Raw genomic sequence first — 13,860 nt, forward strand, 5'->3', positions numbered from 1 at the left:
TGGCATATACAAAGGCTACTGATTTGTGGACACTGATTTTATATCTTGAGACATGACTGTATTTTTTGATCACTTCCAGGAGTCTTGTGGTTGAGGCTTTGGGATTCTCTAAGATCATATTGTCAGCAAAAAGGGAGAGTTTAACTTCTTCTGCCCCCATTTGGATACCCTTTATTTCCCTCTCTTGCCTGATTGTATTGGCTAGAACAACCTTGTCTGTTAAGTTCTAAGAGGAAAAGCTTTCAGTCTTACTCCATTAAGTATAATATTAGCCATGGGGTTTGTCATAGATGGCTTTAATCAGTTTAAGAAATGTGCCATGTATACCTATATTTTTAAGTGTTCTAATTACAAAAGAATTAGAATTATATTGAATGCTATTTCTGCATCTATTGAGAGGATCATGTGGTCTTTGTTTTTGCTTCTGTTGATATGGTAATTACATTTATGGATTTGCTTTTGATAAACCAGCCTTGTATCCATGGGACACCTACTTGATCATGATGAATGATTTTTTAATGTGTAGCTGTAATCTATTGGCTAGAATTTTATTGTAAATTTTTGTATCTATATTCATTAATGAAATTGGTCTGAGTATACATCTTACATTTCTTTTGCCTCAGCTTCCTCATCTGTGAAGTGGAGGATAGTTTTTCCCTTATACAGTTGTGAAAAGGATCAAATTAGTTTATTAAAAAACAGAACAGGCCAAGCAGGGTAGCTCACACCTATATTCCTAGCTCTCCAGGAGGCTAAGGTGGGAGGATTACTCAGGCTCAGGAATGCAAGACCAGCCTGAGCAGGAGTGAGAGCTCATCTGTACTAAAAAATAGAAAAATTATCCAGGTATGGTGGTAGGTGCCTGTAGTCCCAGCACCTAGGGAGGCTGAAACAGGAGGATCATTTAAGCCCAGGAGTTTGAAGTTACTATGAGCTAGGCTGAAGCCACGACACTTAAGCCCAAGTAAAAGTGAGACTCTGTCTCAAAAAAAACAAAAACAAACAAACAAACAAAAAAACCCACCTATTAAAACAGTGCCTAGAAATAGTAAGTACTATATAAATGTCAGTTACTATAACTCAAAATTATAACAAATAGATCAAGGCTCCAGAAATAGGTCAGCTTTTAGAAGTACAGATTTCTTGTAAGGTTTCTGGATTTTTATAGGATTGCAAATATGATTTGGATTAGTCCGCCCCCAAAAATATTTGGCTTAATAATTGATTACTGAAATTTTAAGAAGAAACTATTTTGTACCACTCAGTATATAGTGGGAAATTCACTAAGAAGAGATGTTTGGCTGGCATAAAACCATTAAAGGAATCCTAAGTGTAATGTTAAACTCAGCTCTGAAACACAAGCTTTACATTATCGGCCTATCAGTTCTCAAGTTCCTGGAAGCAGACACACTTGGTTTTTTTCAAGTAGTCATTCTTTGTTATTGCTTTTAACTTAGATAAACAACCTTGAGAAACTTTTTATAGGCATTATTTGTGATTGATTGTTACTTAAACTGAAAGCTGTGGAAGACTGTCAAAATATCTTTAACATTGTGCTTTTCCAAAGGAAAGGGTAATTCCTTTGAAAGTAATAATAAGTGTATGAAAGAATCCCAGATATCAGAAAGAAAAAAAAAAAGACCTCTTGGATGGCATTCACCTGCCAAAATGGGAAAGTCTGTTTCAGGGGCTAATGAGTTTTGCTTGTTTCATTCTGCTAAGCACACTCAGGTTGCCTAAATGGGGGCCAAATACATTAGGCAGTGCCCCAGCAAATTACTTTTCCAGTCAGGAAAGACCATGTCCCTTCTGCCTCTTTAACAGTAATGGCCAATTCACAGCCATCTAAGAATATGGATTTTCATTAAAGATTTGACTGACCTGATTGAACTAAATGTTCATTACATATATAATACATGTACTTCTTTTCATAATATTTATGAACAAATATTTTACCTTATAACAACTAATTTTCTTTTTCAGACGGAGTCTTACTCTGTCACACTCAGAACAGTGCAGTGGTGTCATAGCTCACAGCAACCTTAGACTCTTCAACTCAAGTAATTTTCTTGCCTCAGCCACCGGAGTAGCTTGGACTACAGGCGCCCGCCACAATGCCTGGCTGTTTTTAGAGATGGGGTCTGGCTCTTGCTCAGGCTGGTCTCCAACTCATGAGCTCAGGTGATCTGCCAGCCTGGGCCTACCAGACTGTGGATAAAAACAACTAATTTTATTTCAGTGTCTATACATGAGTTATGGCAGCTTATATCCAATATGGAGATTGATGAAATAGACAAAAATAAAGTGCAAATCAGCATTCTGAACTGAGAGCATATTTAAGAGAATTACAGAATTGCATGAATTAGAACTTGAATTTGCAAGCCAGGATGATCTGCTTGAGCAAATACAGACGTAAGGGTCAGAATGGTGAGCTGTGAAGCCTGTTTATTTCCTAACGCATTTGAAGCGGCACAAGTTATTTAATCTCTCTAAGCCTATTTCTTCACCTATGAAATGGAGACTGTATCGACCTTGAAACCTTGAAAGAATTCAATTAGATATATATGTGAAAGGCAGAAAAAAATTGTCTCTCCAGCAATCCACTCCCCCTCCCAGAACACTAAATTCCCAGAAAAATGGTTTTCAGTAAAAGAAGCATTTCATGCGAAATGTGTGAAATAATTACCAAGAAAATACTTTATAGTAAGTAGGGAAGGAGACTCAACCCTCAATCAGTTTAATAATCACCTTGGTTATTAATTCTCTGGTAACTAAATCTCAAAGTACCAAAAAGGGATATTTTCCTTCGTATTGCAATGAAACCACCATTTGTAGTCAGCGAAGAGACTCAAGAACCTGAAAAATGTCCCTTATTCTATGGAGAATGGAGAGGAATCAAGGTCACTAGAAAGTCACACATGGGAACCATCACTTAACCCGCGGGCATTTATGTCTGCTTTTCCAGGACTTGAATCCCGGAGCAGCCCTCAGAATGAAAACTGATCTGGGAACAGAGGCTTGAGTCAGGTTACTTCTGGAGGTCGTCCCAGACCATCACCGCACACCAAGTAGTATCTTTCACTTACATCTGAAAATATAAAATCTTCCACGGAAGGATGACGTAAATGGGAAGGGAGATAATAGACAATGGTCTCCTATGTGGCCTCCTACGTGGCAGCAGGCGAAGGGGCAGGAGGTACTCTCCGGGACCCCAGCATCCTCCTGCAGTCTCCAGAGTTCCCGTCACACTTCCCAGAATTCTCGGTGCACCAGAGAGTGTGAGCCTGGAAGAGGCAGGTCAAGAATCGCCCTCCCGCCCCGCCCCGCCCCAAGGGTCCCAGCCCCCGGTGGCCTCCAATACGCCCCGGACCGCGTAGCGCCGCGCGCCAAGTAACGCGCATCTCTACACCTCAAAGGCAGCAGGGCCCACGTGAGCCCCAGGTGACAGCCTCAGTGCAGTCGCTAGCAGGCATCACTCTTGGGGCCCATGTGCATCTACTTAGAATATGAGGACATTCTCCAGAAACCAGCCACAGGAGGAAGATGTGGGCTCTCCGTGGAAGCAAAGCCCGCACAGCCCGAGAGCGCGAAGGGAAACCTCGGGAGTCATTCTTATTAGCTTCCCTCCACATAAACTGATCTGCTAATGTCAATTTGTCCCTGAAAACAATGTCGGAGAGAGGCGAGGGGACAGATTTTAAAACAGCATTTGGGAATCCCGTAGAGTGCGCGGGAGACAGTCGCACTCACCTGTCAGCGTTGGGGGAGAGAGCGAGGCAGCGCGAGGCAAACGACCTGGCGCGCAGGCGCACGTCTCTCCCGTTCGCCCTTCCGGTCAAGCCACTATCCCCACCCATCTCTCTGGCCCCGCCCCCTCCGCTCGCCCCGCCCTCCATCCTCCGCGTCTACTTCCCAAGCCGGCCTCTCCTCAGCCTGCACTGCACCCTCCCGGCCTGGGACGTCGCTGTACGGGTCTCCTAGCTCCACCACTGACACCTCTAGCGCTCGGACAGGAGCGAAAGGCGGAGCGAGGTGGGGGGCGGAGTAGCCACGGTTTAGGGAAGGCAGCGGCGGTGGCGTAGGAGTCAGTGATCCCGGCGCGATGGCCGCCTCGGTGTTTTGCTGCCTGCGATGCTGCAGAGACGGCGGGACTGGCCACATCCCTCTGAAGGAAATGCCGGCCGTGCAGCTGGACACGCAGCACATGGGTAAGGGCCTTCCCTTCCCCAGACCCAACGGCCCACTAGGGCTGGGCTCAGCGAGCAGGAGGCCTTGGGGGGTCGGAAGGACTGACTACAGCTGTCCGGCCGCTCTGGCCCCGCCCTCGCCGGCGACGCTCCTGCAGACACCACTTGGTCTCGCGGGTCACCGCCGGCGCCGGCCGTGTCCACCTGGACCTGGGTTCTGCCTTCAAGGCTGCGCAGCCCTGCGTGTGCCTGTCAGAGGGAGCGCGTGTGTTGACCTCCCCATTTCCACAGTAATCTCCGCGCTGCCTCCTGAGATGTCAAATGTCCCCAGGCGAGGAGAGCGAGGAATATCCTAGTGCCCCCGCAACTGTGCCCTCCTGTCGCGCTCAAATCAAAACCTACACATTTTCTGGTCTTGCCCCTTCTTCTGTCCTGACGGTTGTTTCTCTTTAGCCCCATTATTTATAGGTTGAAGCTTGTTTTATTGGAAGTAATTTTCCTCTCACCTCCTAAAAGCCAAAAACAAAGCAGATTGCAGAAGCCTGAAGTCAAACCTCAGGTCAGAACATGCCATTTCAACTAAAATCTCCCATTGCCCGACTTTTAGTCATTGTGCTGTAATTTCATCTCACTGGCCTCTTCCCGACAGTCACGTTGCAAAATAAACTAACACTTTGCTCTTCCGAATCTTTTTCCTTTCCAATTACAAGTGGTCACATAACACATAACTTATCTAAAATTATACCTTTTCCTCCATAACCTGTTTTGCCATCTTATTTCTATTTTTGTATTTTCCTCATACAGTCCCATGCTTCTGGAATGCGATTCTAGAAGGAGAGACTTCTCAATATAATTATTTCAGCCAGAGTACTATCTTTTGTGGGTTATTTTATCCTAACAATACTTCTCTGCACTTTCGGTTTTTTCCCACATCTTTCATTGTCTAAAGGACAGTGCATTGATGTAACAAGAGCAATCCTTTTTTTTTTTTTTTTTTTTTTTTGAAACATAGTCTCACTCTGCTGCCCCAGCTAGAGTGCATTGGCTTCATCACAGCTCTCTGCAGCTACTTCAAACTCCTGGGTTCAAGTAATTCTCCTGCCTCAGCCTCCCAAATAGCAGGGACTACAGATGTGCCCCACTACTTCCGGCTAATTTTTTCTATTTTTTCTAGAGAGAGGGGTCTCACTCTTGCACAGGATGGTCTCAAACTCCTGACCTCAGGCAATCCTCCAGCCTCAGCCTCCCAGAGTGCTGGGATTACAGGAGTGAGCCACCACACCTGGCCTAGCAATTCTTAATATTTATACCAAAACTCTCTCCCCCCTAGATTTTTTATAATTCTGCGAATCATCTGCCCATTATATTTCTGTAGCACACACTAAATGTGATAATGATTTACCACCTGGTATGTGGGTATTTGCTTTTAACTCTAAGATCTCTCAAGTGTAGGATAGAATGTTAATAAATAAATTTGTACATTTAAATTATTCTTACCCATCATCATTTACAGATAGTGAATGTTCAAATCTTGCAGTTTCCCTAAGAAAATGTTTCCTGGTATTTATTAAGTGACTATCAGGTGGCAAGCATTGTTATAAGAGCTGGGAAGTACAGTAAAGGACAACCACCCATAGCTATGGTAGCTTAGAGTCAGCTTTAGCTCTTCTTCCTCTCTCTACCACCAGACTCTTGAATCACTGCAGTCTGCTCTTCAGAGCATTTTCTCTGGCCCGTTTTCAGAATGGCCAGCTGTACTCATGCCACTATGTTTTTCTTTTTCCAAAGCTATCCAGCAACTTTCAGCTACTAATTGGATGAAGTAGATTAATGTCATCTCTAAATTTTCTAACAGCATGGAAGTTTATTCCTAATATTTTTTCCAGTAAATTCTTCAATCAAAGAGAAATCTGATTTGAGAACCTGAATAAAATGAGAGGAAAAGGTTATTGAACTAGGTCTAGAGCATGTTTCAAGCATGAATTGATCTAAACTTGAAACTATGAAAAGCACATATATTTGGATATGTTAAAGTTTATATTAGATGACCTAGAAAACATGGTATTTTCAAAAAATAGTCTATATATTTCATATCCAAATGATATTTTTTTCAGGGTTATCACTTTTACTGGTGATATTGCAGGACTTAAAACCATTTTGGAATTCCTCTTTTGGAATTTTCTGCCACCTAGTTTTTGTAAATATCTTCATTGATGCCATATCTCAGAGGTCCTCAGATTTTTTAAACAGGGGGTCAGTTCACTGTCCCTCAGACCATTGGAGGGCTGGACTGTGGGCCCCGGGACAAGTCGGCTGCTAAGCAGGACAGGCAGCAGCAGCAAAAACACCCGGCGGCAGCCAGATACCGCATATGGCCCGCAGGCCGTAGTTTGAAGACACCTGCTATCTTCTGCATTTAATCATATATTGACATTTTAGATACAAATGACTTTCAAGATAGCTACTTTGAAAGGGATGCCACTCATTTGGAAATTTCTAACGTTTCTTAAAACATGCTCTGTGACTATGTTTATATGGTATTCTGGCTGTACTGAAATTTGTTTTTTGGGGTTTCTTTTTATTCTTGGGGATTCACTGAGGGTACAAAGAACCAGGTTACATTGATTGCTTGTGTTAGATAAAGACCCTCTTATAATAGTGTTCCATTCCCAAAAGGTGTACCACTCCCCATGACACCCCAACCCCCTCCCTCCTTCCTTCTCTCTGCTTTCCCCATCCCCCACCCCCCACTGTGCGCTAGGTCATTAATTGTCCTCATATCAGAATTGAGTACATAGGACTCTTGCGATACTTTGCTAAGGAGAATGTTTTCCACTTCCATCCAGATTAATACAAAAATCTCCATCGTTTTTAGTGGCTGAATAGTATTCCATGGTATACGTATGCCACAGCTTATTAATCCATTCCTGGGTTAGTGGCCATTGAGAAAATTGTTTCCACATTTTGGTGATTGTAAATAGAGCTGCAATAAAACAGATGAGTGCAAGTGTCCTTATGGTGAAAGGATTTTTTTTCCCCTGGGTAGATGCCAGTAATGGGATTGTAGGATCAAATGGGAGGTCTAGTTTAAGTTCTTTGAGGGTTCTCCAACTTCCTTCCTAAAAGGTTGTATTAGTTTGCAGTCCACCAGCAATGTAAAAGTGTTCCCTCTTCTCCACACCCATACTAGCATCTGCAGTTTTGAGATTTTGTGATGTGAGCTATTCTCGCTGGGGTTAGATAATACCTCAGGGTGGTTTTGATTTGCATTTCTCTAATAATTAGGGACAATGTGCATTCATTCATATATTTGTTAAGCCATTTGTCTGTATTCTTTAGAGAATGTTGTATTCATCTCTCTTGCCCAGTGATATAAGGGAATGTTGGCTCTTTTTATGTTGCTTAATTTGAGTTCTTTGTAGATCCTAGTTATTAAGCTTTTGTCTGATTCAAAATATGCAAATATCCTTGCCCATTGTGTAGGTTGTCTATTTGCTTTAGTTGGTGTCTCATTAGCTGTAAAGAAGCTTTTCAGTTTAATTAAGACCCATTTGTTTATAACTCAATTCTGTTGTTGCAGTTGCCATGCGAGTCTTCCTCATAAAGTCTTTCCCTAGACCGATAGCTTCAAGTGTTTTCCCCACAGTTTCTTTGAGGATTTTTTATTTTTTGTGCCTTACATTTAGGTCTTTTATCCATTTTGAATCAATTTTTGTGAGTGGAGAAAGGTGCGGGTCCAGTTTCAGTCTTTTACATGTGGATATCCAGTTCTCCTAGCACCATTTATTGAATAGGGATTCTTTCCCCCAGTGTATGTCCTTGATTGGTTTATCAAAGATTAGATGGCTGTAAGATGTTAGTTTCATTTCTTGTTTTCTACTCAGTTCCATATGTCTATGTCTCTATTTTTGTGCCAATATCACACTGTTTTAATCACTATGGCCTTGTAGTATGGCCTAAGGTCTGGTAGGCTGATGCCCCCGGCTTTGTTTTTATTGCTAAGAATTGCCTTGGCTATATGAGGTTTCTTCTGATTCCATACAAAATGAAGAATTATTTTTCCCAAGTCTTGAAAGTATGATACTGTTATTTTAATAGGGATGACATTGAATCTGTAGATTGCTTTGGGATGTATAAACATTTTAATGTTGATTCTTCTCAGCCATGAGCATGGTATGTTCTTTTCTGCTATTTTTGTTCTTGGGAGTTTGTAGTTTTCTTTATAGAGGTCCTTCACCCCTTTGTGTGGTATATTCCTAGGTATTTCATTTTCTTTAAAGCTCCTGAGAAGGGAATTGATTAGCTTCTCATCTTGGTTATTATTGGCATATGTAAAGACTACTGATTTGTGGACACTGATTTTATATATTGAGACATGACTGTATTTTTTGATAAATTCCAGAAGTCTTGTGGTTAAGACTTTGGGGTTCTCTAAGTATAAGGTCAAATCAGCAAAAAAGGAGAGTTTCACTTCCTCTGCCCCCATTTGGATGCTCTTTATTTCCTTCTCTTGCCTATTTGTATTGGCTAGAACTTCCAGCACTATGTTGAGTAGCAGTGGTGATAGAGGACAACCTTGCCTTGTTCCAGATCTAAGTGGAAAAGCTCTCAGTTTTACTCTGTTCAATATAATATTAGCTGTGAGTTTGTCGTAGATGGCATTGATCAGTTTAATAAATGTGCCACCAATGCCTATATTCTACAGAGTTCTAATTAGAAAGGGATGTTGAATTTTATCCAGTGCTTTTCTGCATCTAATGAGAAGATCATGTGGTCTTTGTTTTTGCTTCTGTTGATATGGTGAATTACATTTATGGATTTGTGTATGTTAAACCAGCCTTGCATCCCTGGGATGAAACCTACTTGATCATGGTATGTGATTTTTTAAATGATGAGCTGTAATCTGTTGGCTAGGATTTCATTGAGCATCTTTGCATCTGTATTCATTAGTGAAATTGGTCTGTGTCATCTTTTGTTATTTCCTCTTTATCATTCCTGATTACAGTTACTGATTGCTGTTATGTTTGAGGAAATTAACAAATTCCTCTTTATCTCTTCTTGAACTCAACTATCATTCAGCATAATCTTGTTTAGTTTCCAAGACTTTGTGTGCGGTTGAACATTATTGTTGGAGTTGAGCTTCACCATTATGGCCTTGTAGTCTGAGAAGACACATAGAATAATTTCTATTCCTTTAATTTTGCTGAGGTTTGGTTTATATCCTAGGATGTGATCTATTTTGGAGTATGTGCCAAAAGTATATTCTTTTGCTTTGGGATGATGTGTTCTGTATATGTCTATTAGTCCCATTTGTTCTGGGGTCACATTTAAGTCCTTTATATTCCTGGTTAGTTTCTGTTTAGAGGATCTGTCCAGTTCTGTCAGTTGAAGTCCCCAACTATTAAGGTGTTATAGGATATCCTATTGCTCAGACCTCTCAAGGTCTGTTTCAAAATCTGGGAGCATTTAAGTTAGGTTCATAAATGTTTAAAATTGAGATATCTTCTTGTTGTATTGTTCCTTTGACCAGTATGAATTGTCCATCTTTGTCTTTCTTAACTAAAGTTGCTTTGAATTCACTTGTATCTGGGAATAAGATTGCAACCCCTCCTTTCTTCTGATTTCCCTTTGCTTGAAATGTTGTTTTCCATCCCTTCAACCAGAGTCTTGATTTGTCTTTCAGGGCAAGGTGTGTCTCATAGAGATAGCATATGGATGGCTTGGTTTTTTTTATCTAATTGGCCAGCCTGTGCCTCTTCAGTGGGGAATTCAATCCATTGACATTTATCAAGAGTATCAATAAGCGTGGTGGAACTCTCTTCATCTTATTATGAGATAGTTTGTTGTGTGATTTTATCCTTAGTGCCATTGTGAAAGCTAAGCTCTGGCCTTTGGCTTTGAGTGTTTACTTCTGTCATGGTCCATTGTGGTGTTCAGAATTGAGAATCAGGCAGGCTCTGTTAGAATTAAGATGACCCAGGGTTTGATATCCATCTGAAAGGAGTGTGTCAGGATCCTTAGTAAAACTTGGGAAGTTTTCATTTATGATATTCTCCAGTAGGGTTTCCATACCTTTGAGACAGTCTTCTTCCCCCGCATGGCTTCCTATTATCTGTATGTTTGAACACTTCATGGCATCTCGTAGTTCTCTAAGCGCCAGCTCTGCTTTCTCTCTCTTCTGACTCTAACTACCTATGTTACTTCAAAGACTTTATCCTCTAACTCTGACGTTCTTTTTTCTTCATGGTCTAATCTATTTTTGGTACTTTCTACAGCTTCTTTACATTCTCTGATTGTCTCCTTCATTTCTTTAAGCTCATCCATACCTTTTCTATATTTTCTATATCTCTCATCTGACTTTTGGTTCTGTCTTTCCATTTTCTCATCCAATCCTTTTATTGTCTTAATCATCTATATTTTAAATTCCCTTTCTGTCAGATCCATTAATTCTTTATAGGATGAATTTTCAGTCCTTTGGAGGAGTTGCTCTATTTTGATTCTTTTTTTTTTTTTTTTTTTGAGACAGAGCCTCAAGCTGTCCCCCTGGGTAGAGTGCCATGGCATTACAGCTCACAGCAACCTCCAACTCCTGGGCTCAAGTGAGTCTCCTGCCTCCACCTCCCAAGTAGCTGGGACCACAGGTGCCCGCCACAACGCCCGGCTATTTTTTTTTTTTTGGTTGCAGCCATCATTGTTGTTTTTTGGCAGGTCCGGGCTGGGGATTCGAACCTGCCACCTTAGGTGTACGTGGCTGGCGCCTTAGCTGGTTGAGCTATAGGCGCTGAGCCTCTATTTTGATTCTTCATGGTGCCTGAATTATTTTTTTTGGGGGGTCCTCCTCATGTATGCTTTCTTCTTGTTCACATCCTTGTGCACCTTTTTCCTTCTCACTTCCTCTTTTGCTTCAAGTGTCCTTGTCTCAGAGTTTAGGTGAGGAAGAGGCCTCTTAGTATGGAGTCAGGGGGCTGAGAAGTATTGGAGCAAGCAAGGAGAAAGAAGAGGAAAGGGAAGAAAAAGGAGAGGAAAAAGGAGGAAAGAGCATGGGAAAAGAAAAAGAAATAAAAAGAAATGAAAGAAAAAGGGGGGAGGAGGAATGACAGAAGAAAATTGAAGAACAGAAGAGAAGGAAGACAGGAAGGAAAGATGAGAGTGATAGAAGAATGTTGTTCAGCCCAGTGCTAAGGCCACGTCTATAGTTCAGGGTTTTCGGGAGCTGGACTGGGTGGATTTCTCTAAATCAGGCACTCCTTAGCAGCCTGTACACAGTCAGACTCTTCCTCTGCCAAAATTAGGAAGAGAAGAAAAAGAGCAAGCACAAAAAACAAGAAGGGAAACTTGAGCCAGACTACTGCTGCGGTCTACCTGCCAGACCACAGGTATGTCACAACTGCCCTCAGCAAAGAAAGGGTGGAGAAAAAAGAAACAAAGAATAAAATAAAAATTAAAAAAAATTAAAAATTAATAAAAGGAGGAAAAAAAATACTGAAAAAAGAACAGACAAAGGAAATTAAACATACCATTGAATCAAATAAAGTAGAGGGTGGGAAAAGGAATAAACCAAAAAGGCAACAGTCCAAGAAGAAAGAAAAAAGGGGGGGAGGGGATTATGTAAGCTGATGTAGAAGCACATTATGTGGGAAAGATTAGCAGAGTAGGAGAGTCTCTATCATCTGAGAGAATATTGTGGAGTGAAGTAGGGAGAGAGAATAAATCAAGCTAAAGTTCTGCAACTAACAAAAAGAGAAAAAAGAAAAGAAAAAAATACAGGAGCACTTGCTCTTGTTGAATGTAAAAATGAGTGTTAGAAAAAGAGCCAACTGTACAATTTAGCAAAAAACAAAACACATTGAAACAAGATAAAGGCTCGGCACCTGTGGCTCAACCGCTAAGGCACCAGCTACATACGCCTGAGGGGGCAGGTTCGAAATCAGCCCGGGCCGCCAAACAACGACGGCTGCAACCAAAAATAGCCGGACGTTGTGGCAGGCACCTGTAGTCCCAGCTACTTGGGAGGCGGAGGCGGGAGAATCGCTTGAGCCTAGGAGTTGGAGGTTGCTGTGAGCTGTGATACCACAGCACTCTACCCAGGGGGACGGCTTGAGGCTCTGTCTCAAAATAAATAAATAAGTAAAAATAAAATGAAACAAGATAAAAAAAAAACTCAAATAGCCTGATGTAAGCAATCTCAGCAACCAAAAGAGGAAGAAAAGAAGATTGAGAGAGAGAAAAAAAAATTAACGATGACTCCTATAAGAAAGAGAAAAAAGCAACAACAAAATATTTATACATTTATATACATACATACATATATATGACATAAAGATCCCTACTTTAGTAGGGATATATTTATGTTGCAATATACTTTCTGGATATCAGGTAGCACCATAAATTTGGGGGATGAACAACGCAGCTGTTAACCTCTCTCCAGTTCCCAGGCTTATACCTGTTTCCCAGCTAGATTGTTCTTGATGATTGCCCGTTTACCCGCTTGGCACTCAGTCCTTGCCCATCTGTGATTCCACAGTTCTCAAAAAATCTTCAGAGGCAGGATTCACAGATTCCTCCTGCAACAGTTCCTGTGGAGTGCAGGGGACCTTGGGCGTATCCGGGGAGTAGGACAGCTACACCTTTCTGGCAACAAGAAGCTCACCCACACCACCATCTGGGAACTTTTAGGACAACAGTAGTGGCCTCCTGTCAGGAGCTTTCCCTAAATGGGTATCTTACCAGCTGCCAAACCCTGGCAGAGCCACTCCAGCCAGTACCCTACTCTGGCCACCAAATTCTACTCAGGAGTGCACACTTCTCCAATCTTTCCACTCAACACCTACCTTCACCAAAGAACTGAAAACTGCAGTAGGCTTTGCAGGCTCACAGAAACTTGCCTGGCAGTTTCTGCAGCTCTGGTTTACACTCGAATTCCAGTAATCTGCCACCTCACTGCGCACCCCGAACTACCACTCCATGCTGATATTCCATACTGGGTATGACCTAGCCAACTCACTCTCAGGAGAGTGAGCTGTTCCAGGAGAGCTCAGCTAAATGTCTTTTCCCTTCCACCATCATGCTCCTATACTAAAGAATGCTTGTGAGATAAGAAATGATGTTGAAGTAAGAGAGTAGTAATATCATTCTCAGAGTTGTCTCTGTGGTTACACCTTATTGAGGAGACTGTGTTATGAGTCTTCTGCTATTTCCATTAATTTAGCAACTTAGGATAATATCTAAAGATGTAAGTTCTTTTCTATAAAAGCTTATTATTATAAGTTTTCCTTATATGTGGAGAACTTTAGAGCATTGTCAATTAAGAAAAACCATTTATTTGTGTAATTCTTGGAAGTGTGTTTCACTTAGGATGCTTTCAGTTGCAAGTAGTAAAAACTACAATGCAAAATTTGTTAAGCAGCAAAGGAAAAGTATAAAAGCAGTATTGCCTTCAGGGAAGACCCAGTACTACCAACAACTTGGTTTCTTTTCATTTATTTTCCCTACCTTCCGCTGCTTATTCCTAAAGGTTGGCCTCCTTGGTCACTTACAGGCTCTAGGTTTGCTTCTTCATTCAGGTACAGCAAGAATGAGAGAGCATCTTTATCCCATTTTCTCTGTAGGAGTCCTGAGAAGCTCTGATTGTAGTTGGTTAGATCATGTAGACATTCTTTTTTTTTTTTTTTTT

General features: G+C 41.5%; 1 protein-coding gene across 1 annotated transcript in view; it reads left to right on the forward strand.

Moving 5' to 3' along the window:
- The first annotated feature begins 3,866 nt into the window (after positions 1-3,866).
- The window catches only part of SPRYD7 (SPRY domain containing 7), a 23,394-nt gene continuing 13,400 nt past the window's right edge, over positions 3,867-13,860 (forward strand). The window contains exon 1 of the mRNA XM_003800716.3: positions 3,867-4,208. Within this exon, the coding sequence (XP_003800764.1) occupies positions 4,103-4,208 (106 nt within the window). The 5' untranslated portion in view covers positions 3,867-4,102. The remainder of the gene's footprint in view (positions 4,209-13,860) is intronic.

Source organism: Otolemur garnettii, unplaced genomic scaffold (genome assembly GCF_000181295.1).
Source record: "Otolemur garnettii isolate 467f Iridium unplaced genomic scaffold, OtoGar3 scaffold00182, whole genome shotgun sequence".
Lineage (NCBI taxonomy): Eukaryota > Metazoa > Chordata > Mammalia > Primates > Galagidae > Otolemur > Otolemur garnettii.